The 17,971-nt window shown below is 40.0% G+C and overlaps 1 protein-coding gene across 8 annotated transcripts in view; it reads left to right on the forward strand.

Annotated features, from left to right (window-relative positions):
* The window catches only part of MAPK10 (mitogen-activated protein kinase 10), a 148,658-nt gene that overhangs the window by 106,639 nt on the left and 24,048 nt on the right, over positions 1-17,971 (forward strand). For 7 of the 8 annotated variants that reach the window (XM_032108576.1, XM_032108573.1, XM_032108577.1 and 4 more), the window contains one exon: positions 16,775-16,957. In XM_032108576.1, coding sequence (XP_031964467.1) covers positions 16,775-16,957 — 183 coding nt within the window. Of the gene's footprint in view, positions 1-5,744; positions 5,817-16,774; positions 16,958-17,971 lie in introns of all 8 variants that reach the window. The other variant, XM_032108574.1, reaches the window with a different exon arrangement.

Below are 17,971 nucleotides of genomic sequence, written 5' to 3' on the forward strand. Positions count from 1 at the left end.
CATTTGATCTGCATTGATTAGTGGGTGTAATTTTAGTGTTTTGAGGGCATATTTGGGGGTAGTTTCTTAAACTACAGTATAACAAAACTTCAGCACTTTTGTTCAGTGCAGTCTGTTGTTTTTCTTGTTCCAGGTAGTATTTTCTTAAGGCTTGTTTTGTCCTAAAAAAGAAAAAAAAAAATCAAAACCAGCAACTAGCATCAGGATTGTTTAAAAGATACACTTAAGTGTGACTGGCCTGGCTTTCCAGGTGGGATCAGCTGGTTTGTCTTAGCCTGCTGCTTAACTGTGTGTTAGCTATGATGGCATTGATGGCTAAGTTTGGATTTTGTTGACCTGGATTATTCTTCCCTGGGTATTTGGTTTTTGACTCAGGATTTTTCCTAAAGCTTGCTTATATGAGATGAGGTCTGTTTCAAGGAGACTTCAAACTAGATGTGAGGATAATTTGGCTGTTGCCATTCTTCTCTTTTTTAAAATTCAGATATGCATACTCCAACAGTTTAAAGTGTAATTTACCCTTAGCATGAAACCCCCATGCTGTCTGTCATCTGTGTGGCTCTTGGAGTAGGTCCCAGGTGCTACAGTGAAGATAATCCATTGCTTGTTTCCCATCACTCACCTAAAAGATTTTCAGCACCCACTGCTGCCTTGTATGAATTTCAACCAAGGCAAGTTTTAATTTCCTTTTCTGGCACCTGTCAAAATTGGATGGTCTCAAATGTTTTGGTTTTTTTTTCCCTGTGGCATTAGTCAGCTTTTTCTTGATGGCAGCTGTGCTAACTTGAGCTGAGATAGACTGGAACAGTTGAGCAGAGAATTTAGAACTTGTGAACAAAACAGTACTGAAGTGCCTTTTGTCAAGAGCATGCAGATATTTGGATGGGATCAAAATAAAGAGCTGAAGCACATTCAAAATCGCATGAAGCTGAGTCAGGGGAGGTTGAGGTTGGATATCAGGAAAAGGTTTTTCACCTAGAGGGTGGTTGGGCACTGGAACAGGCTCCCCAGGGCAGTGGTCACAGCACCAAGCCCGACAGAGTTCAAGGAGTGTTTGGACAAAGCTCTCAGGCACAGGGTGTGACTCCTGGTGTGTGCTGAGCAGGGCTGGGAGTTGGACTCGTTGATCCTATGGGCACCTTCCGACTCAGCACGTTCTGTGATTCTATTCTGTGATTCCTCTTCCAGATATGAAAACATACAAGTGTACTCAAATGATCTGCTAATCTGTTTGTACTGTAGCAAGAGAGACTACCTGTGGGTTTCCTGCTGGAAGAAGTAACACAAGTGTACTTGAATACTCTTTGAGACCTGGGAAGAGATACTTCAAAGTCAACATGTAAAATAAGCTAAAAAGAGGACCTGAAGCTAGCAAATGAAGGATCTGCAAAATAGGTTTTCAATGCTATGGTCTGTTAGACACAGAGTAGTTTGTTTCCCATTACTTGGCAAGATTCTCTGTAGGTCTCTCTTACTGTGATGTTTTTTTTATATATTTATATTCAAAAGAAAATGGGAGAAAGGGAAGGGCTTGAGCCATCTCTTGTGCCTCCACTCATTCTTGAGCTTGCTGCTCAGGATTCACATGCCCTTTTCAGTCATTTTTTAACAGTCATTTTTTAGCACTTGTTTGGCACTGCAACCTAAGAGCCAGGAGCCTGCTCCAGTGCAGAGCACTCAGTGGGTCACAGAGAGTTTAAAAAAAGAGAGAAATTCATAGGTTGTTTTGAAGCCTCACCTTTGTAAAATGATGGCAATTCTCTTTTGGTTCCATAGAGCATCTGTCAGGAGAGTAACTGTGTTCCATGGTGTTTGGTAGGAAGAAAATTAAAAGTCACTAAGGCAATTCTTCAAACACTTAGGAAACTTATTACTGGTATTGAGAAATACTGAGGTTTTCATAACATCATGTGGAAAGTGGTGTTTCAAATTAGAAAGGAAAAATTCACAGGAAATCTTAATGGATTGATCTGATACTGTGCTGAGCAAGCCCTTGTTAAAACATGTTGAAATTCAAGCACATAATAAATACAAGCACTAAGGGAAGGGTTATGATTATCTCAGCAAGGTCTCAGCAAGGAGATTGGAACATCACAAAACTGGGAGTTTGCCATGATTTAGCCAGAATTGAGGGAGATAAGGGTCTAGTGGTTTGGGGAGTCTTTTAATACTTTTCAAGTGTTTGAGCCATCTCCAGAATGGTCATTGGGAGTGCCACACATCACAGAGTTCACTTGGCATTGGCAGGTCTGAAGTTTTTGTAGCTGTGGTATCTGGAGCATGTGAAAAAAAAGCAGCTTTGCCCATGTATTGCTGAGAATTACCACTCATTTTTATAAACCATGTCCTTTTTTTTATTGCATAGAAATAACAGAAAAACCTGTAAAAACAAGGTACAGTATCCAATACAGGCTACTGTAGGGCCTATATATGGTTCTTCAGAGCAGACATCAGTACAGATCTACAGGAGTACTCAAAACAGAGATGGAGGTAAAGAGAGGTCCTGCCCAGCAAGGTGTCTGTCCATTTTAGGAGAATTTGGAGAGAGAAGCTCGCTGTTGTGACAGGCATACTCTGCTGCCTTGGCATTTTACTGGAGTTTACACCTTAGCCATTGCCAAGCAGTGTTGTGTGCTAAATATTTTGGCCTACAGTTACACAAGTAAAACAGGTATCATGATTTGCTTCATTAATATGTCTATCATTATCTTCTTCAGTCATTTTTGAGGACATGAAGATCTCTTTTCAGCTTGCAGAAAGGCAATTCCTGCATCAGTAAAACAGGAGCTATTACAAATGTGGATGTTTGGTATTCTCACTAGTGCTCTGGGCAGAAAGTGTGAACCAGCCCAGGAGGCTGGAGAAGACAGCAAAGCTTATTGAGCTGTGCCTGCATCTCTGGTCTCCAGAGTGTCCTGTGGCTTGCATTTAATGAATTTTAATTTGAATGTCACAATTTTCACTGAATGACAGCTGGATGTAACTGAGTGCATGACTGAAGAGCCACCTCAATGGTAGTTTGAGCAAGGGCAGTTACAGACTCTCTCATTGTCTTGTGAAGTCCCAGAGAATGTGCAGTTTTGCAGGAGGAGAATGTAGAGTCACTAGGGAGGTGTCTACAAAAAGTTTACTTGGGTTCTCTCCATATAGAAACATCTTTGGGTAGTTCTACAATTTCTGGCCCTTCTGTATCTCTGCTGGAGGGAATCTGAAATCTGGAAGGATGAGCAAGCACTCGTTTGGGTCAGGAAGTACCTGTTTGGTGGGATATCGGAACCAGGAGATGGCCCAGCGGAGATTTGCTGTATGGTTAAAATGTTTTCTTTGTTCAGGAAGACACTTGCATGTGGTTTCTGGTGAGCACTTATTCAAGCTGGCTATGCCAGGGTGGCATCTGGTGTCTTTGGCAAGTTTACTCATATTCTGAAGTATGTGTACACATTCAAGAATGTGTTCCAGAGTGTGCAATAACCAAGTTTGTAGAGATTCTGAAAAAATTAAAAATCCCCTACTCTTAGTAATCCAGGACCTGGCTATTCCAATGGAGAGTGGACTTCTTGTCAAGGGCTACCCAAATCTCAACAGTTTCACTTCAGAGGGTCTTGAAAAGTTGTAGGTTGAATTCCTTAACACTGTTTCATGTGATCTTAAAACATCAAGGCAAATAGCTGCTAAACTGAAGTTTTATCTTGAATCATGCAGAGATCTGTCTCTAGAAGTTAGCCTGCCCTTGGTTGAAGCTTAGGGATGTTCCATGAGTTGGTGTAGCATTGCCAGCATTTGTGAATATCTCACATTTGAACAAAAAAATCTTTTACCAGGTGTAAATTTTCAGTGCTTTGGAGCTGAATGCAGATGCTTAGAGGTTGTGGTGTGCTTGTTTTTTTTCTGATGCTTGTAGGAGTGAAATTACTCAGACTGCAACATCTGGATTGATGTTGGACTAAAGGAAGCAGGGGATCAAGGCATAGATCTCTGCTCTGCAGTCCTTTCTGGAGCTTTGCACAAGTCTCAGTGCCTTGACTGGGGCTTTTGACAGCTGCTGCTGCGTGTGCTGAAATTCCTAACCTCCATCTAACTACTTCTAAACATGCAGCCAAATCCTGGTTTCACTTTGATTTATTTCTAATTGCCTCAGGAGGTGAAAAAGAGGCAGCAGTCAAGAAGGCTCTTGGGACATTGTTTATATTTAGGTCTTTATCTTTTCTCCTTCTGATTTGGAAATTTTCAAAGAGCTTCCTTCCCGAAACCTCAGGCGTAGAGGGGAATAATCATCTCTGATTTTACACAGTTTGCAGTTTAGTAAGTCACTAGTTCAACTTGTGTGTGTGCCCCCTGGAGCACAGCATAGAGCAGTGATGTCAGGAGGCAGCCTCTGAAAATGAAAAGGAATTAATAACAGACGAACAAACAACTGCTTGCTCTATCTTTTCCTGATATTTTGCATGCCATTTAGCTTGCGATGAAAGCAGCAGTAATTTGCATCTCTAGGTCTGCTTATTGCTCCCAAACAAGTAGCCTTTTCTTTAGTTTTTTGGTTTTTGTTTATTGATTTATTTATTGTGCAGTGTTGAAGCTTTTCATATGCTAAATAAAGCAACAAGGGAACCTTAGACCCGGGCATGTTAAGATTTCCACAGATAGGACATTTGCCTTCAAAGTCAGATGCACTTTTAACTGTTGCTCAGTATGAAATTGTAAGAGTAAATTTAACTAAGCAGCATGATGCTTTCATATTTTTCCCCAGTTTCTGGCCCTGAGACACCAGTCTGTCCCTGTGCTTGCTTTCATGCCCTATGACTTATCATAGACCAAGGACAGCAGAGGTAATGTGGTTACATGGAATCAGTATGGGGGAAAATGCCACCTTAATCCTGTGCTGGACATAAGGAGTCTGATTTTCATCTTGTGCTCCAGTGTAAATTGTGGTGAGCTTTGTTTAACCCAGCTGAACTGCTCTTCCCTGTAGGAGGTAAATAGGCCCCTGGTTTTCTCTGAATTTCGGTGCAGAAGGTACAGATCAGTGCTTCTGTGTCTCAACTGGCCTATTTAGAAATCACCATTTCCTATCATGGCAAATGGAAATCTTATGAGATTCTCAAGATCCCTGTGATGGACTGCTGGCTTCACTGAGATTCGGTGGAAGTGAGCCAACAGGCCCTAAAGCAAGCATTGTTGGAGTTGAATGATCTCAAAAATTCTATTCATAACCCTGAATAAGTGGTGGATATGTCTTCACAAGGACCCAAGTTCCTTTTGTGGCTTCTGGCAGTTCAGCTTGTGAAAATATGCATGGATCTCTGGTAGCTGGAATGATAAAGGAATAGCAATTTGCATATCCTTATTGAATACAGAGACCAGCATTCATTTACAAGACAAAGCATCATAAACCTAGGTAATGAATACAAATGAAAACTTGAAAAAACCAAAATTAATTGGTAAATTTTGATTACAAAGTTGTACTATGACACAGTAGCCAGCCGCAGGTCTCAGTTGGGTTTCTGTATTTAATGGCATTGTCTTTCATCCACACTGGGGAAAAGGAAACTGCTGGAGTCTATTTTTCTCAGACCTGCTCTGTTGTCATGAAACTTGTGTGCTCAGGCAGAAAGGCAGCCGCCGAGAACAAGAGGCAGGTCTGTGTCTGCAGGCGCTGTGCTATAGCATGATTGGATAAGTCTTCTCATTTATTTGTTGTTCTGTTCCTGTTTTCTTGTTTACCTTCATTTCATTTTTGTTTTCAGTTGACATGTGGTCAGTAGGGTGCATCATGGGAGAAATGATTAAAGGTGCTGTGTTGTTTCCTGGCACTGATCGTATCCTTCCTAGCAGCCATTCTGGCCCCAGTAGGTACTTCCAACCCTATCCCTTCCAGCCCCTTCCCACTAGACTAGTGCTGACACACCTCTGTTCTGCACCAAAGAGCTCGGTTAAGTCCCTCTGCAAAATCCCTGCAAACCAAAATGTCAACAGACCATTACTGCCACAGTAAGTACAGCATGAGGAGATGGAAAACAGCATCCTGCACGGTTTATCAGAATCGCTTTCTGCAGCCAGTGACCACAGTTTTGTTGTTATGAATGTCTCTTTATTAATTGGGTGGTGTGTGGGAGGGGTGTGTTTCATAAATGAGGGAGTTTTTTAAAGGTGGTAGCAGGGCAGGCACAAGTCACTGCTTACCTCAGGGTGAGATGTCAGAGGTTCTGCGTTTCACATGCATTTCTGCATCTCTGATTAACTCAGACATGAATCATAGAAATGCTTATTTGTTATAGACTCATAGAGCTTCTTATTTGCTTTGTTTGTTTGCTCTTCAAGTGGTATAAAAGTACAAAAGTAGGAAATGGTTTCAGTTTGGACACAACTTCTTCCCAAGACTAAAATTGTCACTTGGTAGTAATTTAATAACTCAGAAGTCTGGAAGTTTCTTGGGAAACTGTTGGGTCTGTCATCTTTTATTTAAGTACATAGAGCTATTATGAGAAAGCAGAATATATTCTTGACGTCAACAAGAAGTGATTTACAGATAAACCCACTAAATCAGTGGACAACCAGACAAGGCATATGTTTGTTTCCCTTAGAGACCATTCTGCACTCAGGGCTGCGGCAGCTATATTTCTTATTTTGTTCCATGCTTTACTAAAAGCTTTAATATGCACTTTAGTATTTATCAGCTTGTGGAACACTTTCCTGTGTATAACAGTAACTGATGTCAGGACATGCTTGGTCTAACTCTAGTCTTTTACTGTCCATAGAATCATGAATATGAGAAATGGACATGGCCTGTGTACATATTTGCCTTCTATTTTAAGTTCTGTACTTAGTTAACAGAGGAGTTTCCAGGCATTATTGATGTTTGTGTAACTTTCTCTGAGTATGTGTGCATGTACACTTGTGTGTGTGTGTGTGTGTGTGTGTGTGTGTATACACATACTTACCAGTTCACTTCAGCACTTCTGACCTCATTTGCATTTCAAAGGGTTCAAAATTTTGATCAAAATGTGGAAAAAGTATCATCTGAAGAGCATTAAAGAAATGAAAGGTAATTATATCATTAATATTTTCACAGCCTTGTCCAATTAGATCCTAATTTTTTTGTCCAAAGTGCTGGGTTAGCATATCCACACTGAAATGAGCAATACACTTTGCTTGTGGTTTTGTATGATCTGGAGCACATCTCCTCTGCCTATGTGAAAGAAAACCTTCCCCTTCTGTGTGTTAATGGAAATCGTTAGCACCTATTTGTGCTCCAGATTTGCTGTGCTTCTGTTTCCTGTGAATGTGGAGTCAGACTGTGGGGTGAGCATCCCTCAGTGTTGTAGTCAGAACTCGTTTTATGTTCACAGACCTACATTTTATAAGCTAACATTTAAAGATGTCCCCAAATAAGTCCAAAAATAATTGAATATGTCTTAAATAGCACTTCAAAAACTGGTTTCTTTGACACAGCTGTATGCTTGTTAAAAAGAACTTGTGCAAAGCCTCTATAATTAAACCATTGTGTGCCATCTATTATTGCAACAACTCCACAGAAATTGTCATTACCAGCTGCTTATTTGTTTGGGATTGGCCTGTAACTGAGTTCGCGTTCTTCATTTTTATTTATGATACGTTGCTAAACTTGCACTCTGTTTTCTGTACTGCTCTGCTTTTCTTCTGCTGTTCCACGAGTGCCTATTCCATGGACAGAGAATGATGCCATTGCTTTCTTTCAAGCTGCTCCTCAAAGTCACCTCTCATCCAAATCCATCCCCCAGACCCCTTCCCTGCTGCTGAGCAGCCACGAGCAGGGGTTCAGCACTTCTGGCTTCCCTGCCCATCTGTGCAGCTGAAAACCAGTCAGGAAGCTGCAAGCTCCCACCCAGCCTGCTGAGATTCGTGAACTCGTGGCGTCGTCTGCCTTAAACCTGCACAGAAAATGCTTAGCATTGCTGTAAAAAAGATTATTTCTTCAGACGAGTGATGGAGTTCGGCAGCTGGATAATTCCATCAGCAGGGACTATAAGCCCTCAGAGCTCGAGGGCAGCATACTTAAGGATGTATTTAAGTGCAGGAGCAAGAGTAATTAAACATCCGTTTCTTTAAAAAAGTTTCCTCCTTGACATAAAATGGGTTAAGCCTGGTGGTGTACCAGAATCTGCTACCAGCAATTTTTTCTTAACAGGCAGTGCTTCATTTCACATCCACACTGTGATTTGAAGAGTATTTAATACAATTTGTGTCAATTTTTATGCATAAATAACCATGAAAAGCAGTTTTGAAGCTGAAAGATTGAATATTCATGAGAAATGCACTGTCAGTCATATATTTGACTGCAAAATCTACTATTTGGCATTTTCCAGTGGTTAAGGAGTCTAGGTCATTTGATACTGTTACTGTTTACACAACGAAATAGTCCATCAGCTAACTTTAAAAATTTCAGTAGCAAAATTCAGAAGCAGAAAAGCAGAAAATCCTTCTGAGTAAGTGCAGAGTGGAGTGTTTAGCTAGGCTGCAGCTCTGTTCCACTCCCATAGTCCATCTGAATTCACTGAAATCACTGGGGTGAAGCTGAGAACAGAAGCCACCTCTATTCTCTTTTAAACTCCCAGTTGTGAAGAATGATTTGCAGTGTCCAAAATCCTCATGGTCTTTACTGATCCTTGAAATGTTCCTGTTTCTCTACCATTCTTGGTGCATGCATGTGATGCACTTAATTGTGTGCTAAAGCTTTTTCTTTTTTTCCTTCTTATTTTTTTTTTAATTTCATATGAAACTTCATTTCAATGTTGACAGCTGTAGTTCTGCTTTTAAAAAAAACAATTAGCATGAAGCTTGCAAGTAACTGTGCCTCGAGCAAGGAGAAAATGGTGACCTGGTGCGTTGTGTTGCCTCAGGAGCAATGCGACAAGCTGGCTGTACCTGTGAGTCTGACTCTTGTTCCACGTGTTCTCCTCAAGATTTGATGAGGGAGACTCTTTTCTCACTGCTGCATAAATGATCTGGAGGAGTGAAGAAGCTGCCCTAGTCCTCTGGTGAGCTGTGAAAGTGGTAGTTACACGTTTTCTTTTAACTGCTGCAGGCATTTGGGGCAGACAAGGATGAAGGTGCCTTTAAATCCTGTAGTTGGGAAAGCTTAGGGAGACAAATATATATTCAGCAGAGAGGTGTGATGTCAGCTGCTCTTAGTATATGTCTGCACAAGATATGCAGCCTTATTCTACCTTATTCTACAACTGCAATCATGCCCTGCATGTTGTAGGGATTGGGGTATAAGGGGATTGCCGGCTCTTGTGCTCTGTGGAAAGTGTCCTTAAAGATGTACCAGCTCTGTTCTTCTCCCTTGTCCCTGAGGACAGTTTCCCAGGGGGTCCTATTGCCTAACTCCTTGAACAACTGGAAGTTTGCTTTCCAAAAATTCGGGGTCCTGACTTCACTCTTCACCTGACCCATATCGCTCAGGACTGCAAACTCCACCACTGTGTGATCACTGCAGTCCAGGCAGCCTTCAGTGGACTTTAGTGGTGTCTTGTCCGTGCTGGGTTTGCAGCTGGACTCAGTGATCCTAAAGGTCTTTTCCAACCTAAACATGATTCTGTGATTCTGTGAAATTTCTCCCTGAAGTTGCTAGGCATCAATCTTACCAGAGCTCTTGAAATCTTCAGCCAGTGCCAGCTGCGGCAGCAGATGTGTTTGTAGAGGAAGTTCTCCAGCCATCAACAGATTTGATGAGCTTATACTTCAGCTGAGCTGCTGAAAAGTTGCTAGGCAGAGCTTCAAAGCCATATTGTGGAATTCAGAAGATAAACGGGGCCTTTTTGAACTCAGGAAGGACAACTAAATTTCAGAAGACTGCCAAGATCACTAAAGATCCTCACAGAGTTAAAACTCACTCCCTCAGACCTTGTGTTGAGACTTAGTGCTTAGAAATTGAAGAACATGACCAGTGTGAGCTGAAGAAAATAGACTGAAAAACTGCAAGCCATCAGTACCCTTGAAGGACCTTAGATGGGTATGTACTTTCTAGGATTAGTAGCAAAATTATTTTTGCAGGCATCGCAGACGATCTCAATAACTGCCCTTAGGCTTTCTCTGCTCTATGCAGAAGATGCAGGGACTGTTCTGACATAAGAGAACAGGTTATTGGGAACTGTTCCAGCAAACCTTCTAAGAACTGATTTTTTGGTACCTTTTCTTTGGCAGGAAAACTGAACTGATGGAAAAAGAGACTGCAGAAATTTTGCGCAGAGGTCTACTGTGGTCTTACCTGCCAAAACAAGGACAGATTTAATGGTTACAACAGTAAGCAAAACAGCATTTTGTGATTTTCAGGGTATTATTGGCAGTTAGATGTCATGAACCCCTTATGAAAAGCAGCTTTGTGTATTTGCACAATAAATTCTGGTTTAAATCTGCAATGAGAATTATGCTCTGTTTGAAAAGTAATTTTTTAGTGTGGTTTTTCTGTGAGCATCCATGCTCAATGAGAAGTGGTTCCATGGAAACAGTGATGTTTGTGAAGAAACCACCAAAAAAATGAGTGCCCAGGCTGTGAAAAACCACTCCCAATACTATTAAATGGATGAAAGATTATCCATTGCCTACTTAATTATTTTTAGTACAGCAATGTAAATCTGTTAGAAATGTTTGTGCTAAACATAAATTGTGTGAACTTTGACAGTGTGCTAATAGCTTATAATTTTATCTTGGAAAACCTGCCATCTGTATGTAAATATAAGGAAAATGAGTACACTTGCTCCTATCCAATAATGCAACTCAGTTCATGCATTTTGACAACTGCTCTATTGCAAATTTATTATATTTTCTCATGAAGATTTTTTTATTTCCCTCTTTATTTAGCCTTTTCTCTTTGCTGACTTCCCATCCTTTGAGTGATGTGTACAGCTTTTGCTTCTTGGAAGTCAGAGGAAATGGAGAGATAGAATTGATGTAAAAGATTGGTAGAATAAGACCGAGATGAGGGTTGCTGGAGCTGACTCAGCTGACACAGACTGATAGATACATGAATATATAGAATGGTGTATGTTGTTGAATATTCTTGAACTTCAAGGCCAAAATTTGTCCTTCTTTAAACACTGGGAAGTTGAGTAACTGTTAACTGTTGTAAAAACTCATTCATAAGGGGCAAAAGGAGCTTTTGAATAATTACACAGATGAAAATACAGAATGGTTCTGTTTCTCCTGATTCAGGCAAAGGAGCAACCCTACAGTTTCCAGGAACTTGTTTTCCATGTTTTGAGCTTGAGGAGTCTATTCTGGATTTCATATCCCAAGTTGTCACAGGTACACCTGAGATAGAGAAGCAAACTGTGAGCCCATACCAACTTCACTGACAGTAGCAGCAGAAACACTTATTTTGGGATTGTGCTGTATCACTAAGATCCTACTTCATAAGCAGACTCCTAGGTGGCTTTTATGAACACTTCTAACATTTTTGTGTTGTAACTGTGGATGCCCCATCCCTGGAAGTGCTCAAGGCCAGGCTGGATGGGGCTCTGAGCAACCTGGTCTAGTGAAAGATATCCCTGCCTATGGCAGGGGACTTGGAACGAGATGATCTTTAAGGTCCCTTCCAGTCCAAAGCATTCTATGATTTTATGATTTGCTTGCTGCTGTGTAAGCACAGCTGCCCAGCAGCTGAATAAAATACCAGCTAAAAGAAATAGTACTTGAAAATTTTAGTTAGAGAGTCATAGATGTGCATCCAAAATGTTAATGGCATCTGCACAATGAACACTGCTATCTAACTCCTGAATGATCAATGGTAATCTTCCGAAGTAATTTATTTGTGCTACATGTTATTTTTGTTATCACCACGTTTTCTGTTATACCATATAAATAGCAATTACTATTCTGAACATTGCACTGTATTTTCTGTTGCAGTTTCATTTTTACAAATGCCACATCCTTCTCAAAGTGTTCACCTTGGAATAGAAAATGCTTTATAGTTACTGTCTTGTCAGATGGTAGCATTTTCAATTCCTTTTGTGTGGGTTTCCTTTTGTAAACTGTGTTGGAATCAATATGTAAATTGTGGGGCTGTGGAAAAAATATGAATATGACACTGATGTCTCCCACAGCGATGCTGGTTAGTGTCTTTTTTAGCAGATTTATTTTAAAAAGAAAAGTCCAATTAAAATTTAAAAAAAAAAAAAAAGTTGACCTATCAACTTTGCAGTTGTTGCCACAATTCGATGTTGGGGAGGGAACTGCAGAGCCACTCATAGTAATTATTCTAAATTTGACCAATTACGAGCATCAAAAATTGCCTGAAGTGGAGCAGTTAGTTTTTGTTGGTGGAATATGTAGACTTAAGGAGAAGACAATTAGGAAGGTGGTTCCCTCAAGGTTTTTAGGTTGAAAAGAGATGATCTTCCCCTGTCTGTCTGTTACAAAGAAAATGTTCTGTGTCTGATTTGTTTTTGTTGTGCCTGCCTTAACAAAAGAAAGATTTGACATGTCCTAGTTTAATTATCTCCTGAAGCAGCACATTTATCCAGAAAAGCAAATTCTGCTCCTGTCCAGCAAAGCTGGTGCAGAGATGCTGCTTAATAGGTGGAGAAAGTGCTGTCCAGTATGCTGGACAGGGAAGCATGATCCCCAGCAGCACCACCACCGTCCAGCACAATTCCAACTGCTCTGATATAAACAGGCATTCTGGCAGAATTACTCGTGTTTCCCACATCACACTCCACAGATACTGCTTGAGGTGGATTTTAGAAAAAGGCTCCTCTTTCAGGGGAACAAACATGAGTGATTAAGTTATTTGTATCACAGTACAACTAAAACATCCTAAGGCAAACAGTAACTCCTCCTGCAAATTCTTGCTCTTGAACTTAACAAAATATAATTCTTCGTTCAAGAAAAGAGTATGATTTACACAGACATGTCATGAGAAGGAAAAAGGAAAATTATTACAATTTTGAGGCTAGGTAGGAAGACAATAATTTGTTGTCTAAATAATTTTTTTAAATACAAGCTACTACTTTGTACACTGTAGAAATGCTTTTAATATTTTCTGATTGAGACAGAGAAGTATTGTAAGTTTTCTCTTACAGTCAAGTTCCATTTCCTTATAGTTGTTTGGAAATTTGCAGGAATTTAACTGAGGTTTACAGGCCAATTGAATGAACAAAACACTGGTTCTTAATCCACACTTTTGAACTACTTTTGAACTTTAGAAAGCAAAGGAGAACAATCCTTAAGAGAGTATAAGGCTGCAAAGAGGTGGTTGGGGAGCTTGAGGCAACCTGAGGCCTCAGTGATAAATCTTCATCCAAGAGATACACATTTTAGATCTATTTTCTTAAATCTTTGCTGTAACTCTGCATGGCCATCTTAATGTTATTAAATGCCACAGTGTTAGTGCCAGAGGCAAGCTAATAAATCTAGGTTAGATCCCTTCTTTTGTCTTAAATCATACAGATGCTATTGTGAATAGTTGACACGTTTTCCTTGATCCTGCTTGGAGCAACAGACAGCTGAACTGATTCAAATACTTTTAAGCAGACATTTCATCATTTTCCAGAGCTTTGGGTTGGAATTCATTCCCACTTTCAGTCTGTCTAAAATTTGCTTAATTTCACAGGGAAAAACAGGGTCCTCTGTTTTTCTTAAGGGTTTTTTCCCTTTTTTTTCCTGGAAAATTTCTTTCAGAGTTATGTGATCCCTAACTTGTAGTGCCATTTTTTCAATAACATCTATACTTACCATCTCTAATTGATTAATGCATCCTACTGTAGATTTTGATTCACATTAGGACTGTCCTATAGAAATATTTTTTCCTGTAGAATTGCTGAAGCTAATTCTGACTGCCACCTAGAGAAAGCTGCTTATCGTTGCTTTGATACGTAGTCCTCAGATTTTTTTCCAAAACTTTTTTTTCTTTAAATCTGGTACCATGACAGGTACAATCTCCAGGTGTATTACAGATGCATCACACATGGTGACTGCATAAAACATTATGGTGAAATGCAAGAACTTTTACATTCTTGCACATTTTCACATACGGGACCTCAGAATATAATCCAGTGCTTGTAAGGTCTAGGTAAGTGGAGAACCATTACTAGAGACAAAATGTGCATGTCCATCTGACTAAAAAATTATCTAACTGCTTTCACTTAGCATGGTTTTGTTATTGCTATTACCAGGACAAAACCAGTTGTGAGTGTTCCATCATGTCAACTTGTGTGTGTGTGTGTACATGTAAATGTATCTAAAGACCAAACAAATGTATTTTATTTAAGGGTTTTGGCAGGATATGAGCACATTAAGTCAGAAATAATACAGTAAAGAAGCACAATTACCCATTCAGGTCATTCAGTTACTCAAAACCAGTCACTGAAGTTGCTGTGACATAAAGCCTGACCTTCTGGCTCTTGGTGAGAGCCAGGGCTGCAAATCAAGTCTGGTCAAGGAGCAGAACATGGTGGCTCTGCCAGTTCCCTTGCCTTTGGCTCTTGTTTTTGCACTGATGACTCCATCTCAAAATGTGGTGGTAGTTTGCTTGTGTGTTGTTTCTTACTGAGAGCCTTTCTGTCAGCTTAGAAGAAATGTGTGCAGTGGGCCCTGGTCCATTGTCTATGGATTTTCCTTCTCCATCACCACTGACAGTGGTTCCCACCATGTAAGCCGTATTCTGGGAACTTCTTGTACTCCTTTCCCTTATTGCTCATGTCTAGGGCATCTTACTACATCTTCTCTCTCAATGTGCCCAGGTCCCACAGAATGCAGTAATCCCAGAAATAATTTTCTTTTTGGCCTTCCCTAAGTGCCTGGGAGATGGTTCACCTGCTCTGTACAGGGGTGACCTTCTTTGAAGCAAATCCTGTGTTTGGCCCTCGCCGTTTATCAAATATTTCACCCAACATGCACAGGTAATGCTTCCAGTGATGAATTTAGAGCTTGGCTCTCTCACCCATTTAGCTTCTTTTGGCACAACTAACAGCATCTTCATTTCTGTGCTCTCTCTTCTTCTCTGCAAAGCATTTACACGCTCTGTATTCCCAAGTTCCTCAGAGAGACCTGCTTCCAAAGCAGTCCAGCCAGCAATCACTGAGGTGTGTTAACTTGGGCACAAGTTTAAAATGTCAAACCACTTTATTTTCTAATGAAATATTTAATGGAATATTCAGGCTGCTCTTTGAGCAGCTGTAGTCCTAGAAATCTTTGTTGTTGTTGTAGTTGTTTGGTTTTCTGTTGAGAAAAAGATATTTTTCATGGACAACACAAGATAAGCTACATACAACCTATGGAGTGTTTGTGTGTTTGTGAGGGGCTTTTCTACATAAAGCTTCACTTTAGTTTAAAAAATAAAAGGTATTCAGAAAAATCTTTCCAGAAAGCTGCTATTTCTAGCAATCTTTCTCAGCTGAAAATAAAACTATTCGAAACACTGTTTTAGAATTCTTTAAGCATGTTTAAATGATTTTCATTCCTTTAAACACTTTTGATTAGTAAACCTGCAATTTTTAAATAAATTATTTCCTTTTTTTTTTAAAATAAGACACTTCACATAAACCCAAATTAAGTCTGTCTTTACTTTCAAAGGCATGTGAAAAGACTGTTTCAATTTCCCTAAAATAAAATACTTTTTTTAAAATCTGAAATTGCTACTGCAACCAAGATCTCATTTTTGCTCGACTTTATTTTTTTTTCTAGTTATCTGTCTTATTATTTGGAAAACTCCTCCACACTTATGACAGTTATGACGATAATTACTTAAAAGAATAATTTTTGAAAAAGAAATCTCTGTGCTGAAATGCTTTGAATATTTGTGTTTTCTTTCCAGTATGTTCTTAACAAAACTCCTTTCATCATCTTTCTTAGTATCAATGTACCCATGGCTGCATGTGATCCTCCTTTTTTTTTTTCCCCATGTGGTCATCAGGTTCTTAGCTCTGTGAATTAATGTGATGTAGAGATGCTACTGATGATGCTTTTTTGTTGGCACAGTAACATGTTCTGAACATAGCTGAAAGAGCTACGTAACACCTATCAGCTGCCTAAATGTTAGCACAAGAAAACTAAAGTATCAAGACTACAACAACAACAAAAAAAAAGCTCAGCATGAAATGCCTGTAATACACTTCCTTTTTAAGCATTAGAGCCTGTTTGTCATTAGTCACTATCAGTTTAGCAATGTAGCTATCACATTTTCAGTTAAAGAGAAACATCTGTCTACACCTGTGTATCATTTGTCTATAGAAAATGAGTCCCAGTGCGTTTGTATAAAATCATATTGCTTTTTTGGGGGGTTGCTGCTTGGCTGGTATTGGAAAAATTAGCATCAATGAAGTTATTGGAGAGAGTAAAGTGCAAAGCAGATGAGTGGAAGAAGATTTTTGTCCTGTGTAGAACTTCTTTAAGCCAGCTGGGTCTCCCTCTCCACAGAGACTGAATAGAGAGGCAGGTGCACATGGTGTTCTTCCAAGGTGACATAGTGGCAATTATGTGCATGTAACAAAAAGGGAGTGCAAGTGACTGGATTTCAAGTTTAAAAAAAAATTGGTGGCAAGTGTTGACCCAAAAGAGAGGAATCTGTGTGTTGTCCTGTGGTAGTCGTGGTTTTAGAACTGCACAGTGTCCTGAAGGTGTGTGAGAGAGTTTTTCGTTTTGCAGGCTGTAGGAATAGTGAGAAGAGAAGGAAAGATAGTGACTGTAAAGATGTTATTAAGGGTGTTAAATACCTCTGAGGATTCTCAGAGAACAAAGCAGAAATGTCAGGAGGCTACATGGGGGTTTGCATTTGGTTCCCTTAACTACTGGTGTTCAGATATTGATCAGTGGAATAAGGTTATTGAGCAGCTGGGAACACCCTGTCCAGAGTTCATGAAGAAGCTGCAGCCAACAGTACGGAACTACGTTGAGAACAGACCCAAGTACGCCGGCCTCACTTTCCCCAAACTTTTTCCAGACTCTCTCTTCCCAGCGGACTCGGAACACAACAAACTCAAAGGTATGTCTGACAAAGGGATGTGGTTCATGTGCAACAGCTGCAGTGCAATGAAGGGCTTTCCCAGTTTTTCTTCTCTCTAGTTGCACTCCTTTTAATGCAGTTAGTTGCAGACCTGACTTGCACGGGTTTTGTTCAGCTGAGGGGCAAGCTTTGGAAAAGATCTTTGGAGATGCTGGTGCTTGGGCAGCCAAGGGAACATAACCACTGATGCATTGAGGATATTCCCATGGTGTTCCGTGTGATGATCCTGTGGTACAAGGAATTGAGGTGTTCCTTTACTCTTATTCTTCAACTTGCAACACAAAGGAACAATAGAACTTTGGTTGGGAGATCTCAGCACTTGAACTGTTTTGTTTTAGGTGAAAAATACCAGTTCAGCCAAATACCTGCCTCATAGCTCTACCTTTACTAGAAAATACAAAGATATTGCCAACATCAGCCAAAATTATGTAGCTGAGGTTTAATATCCACTGGGTTGGATTTCTTCTTTTGAAGAAATCTTGTGGGTCACTTAAGATACATGAAGTAGAAAACTGACTTAATTACAGTGTAACTAGATATCCCCTGTAGAAGAAAAGTTGCCACAATTTTAATCATACACTGAAGTCTTTTTTCACTTGAACAGGACATTGACCTTTCAACTGGAAAGAGTGATTACCGTGTGTTTAGCCCACAGCCCTGGAGCCCCTGCAGACTTGTGCTGTGTATTGGCTCTGCACCACTCCAGTCCTTGGAGCCACTCACCACGGTGGCATCTAATGGTTGTCAATTGCTTGCAATTTGCATGTCATTACACGACCCAGAATTTTCTTCCAGTTAAAAACTGCTTCATAGCCAAGCTGCTGTCTTGGCTCTGGGAGTAAAGGGAAAGGTCTGAGCAGATGCTTTCAGATACACAGAATTTTATACTCCTACTACAACAAAATTGAATAATGGAATTTTCCTGGATTTGCAGCTAATGAATAGAAATGACTGACAAACAGTGCTGTTATCTTTTGGATGCAGAAAGCACAT

Source organism: Corvus moneduloides, chromosome 5 (genome assembly GCF_009650955.1).
Source record: "Corvus moneduloides isolate bCorMon1 chromosome 5, bCorMon1.pri, whole genome shotgun sequence".
NCBI lineage: Eukaryota > Metazoa > Chordata > Aves > Passeriformes > Corvidae > Corvus > Corvus moneduloides.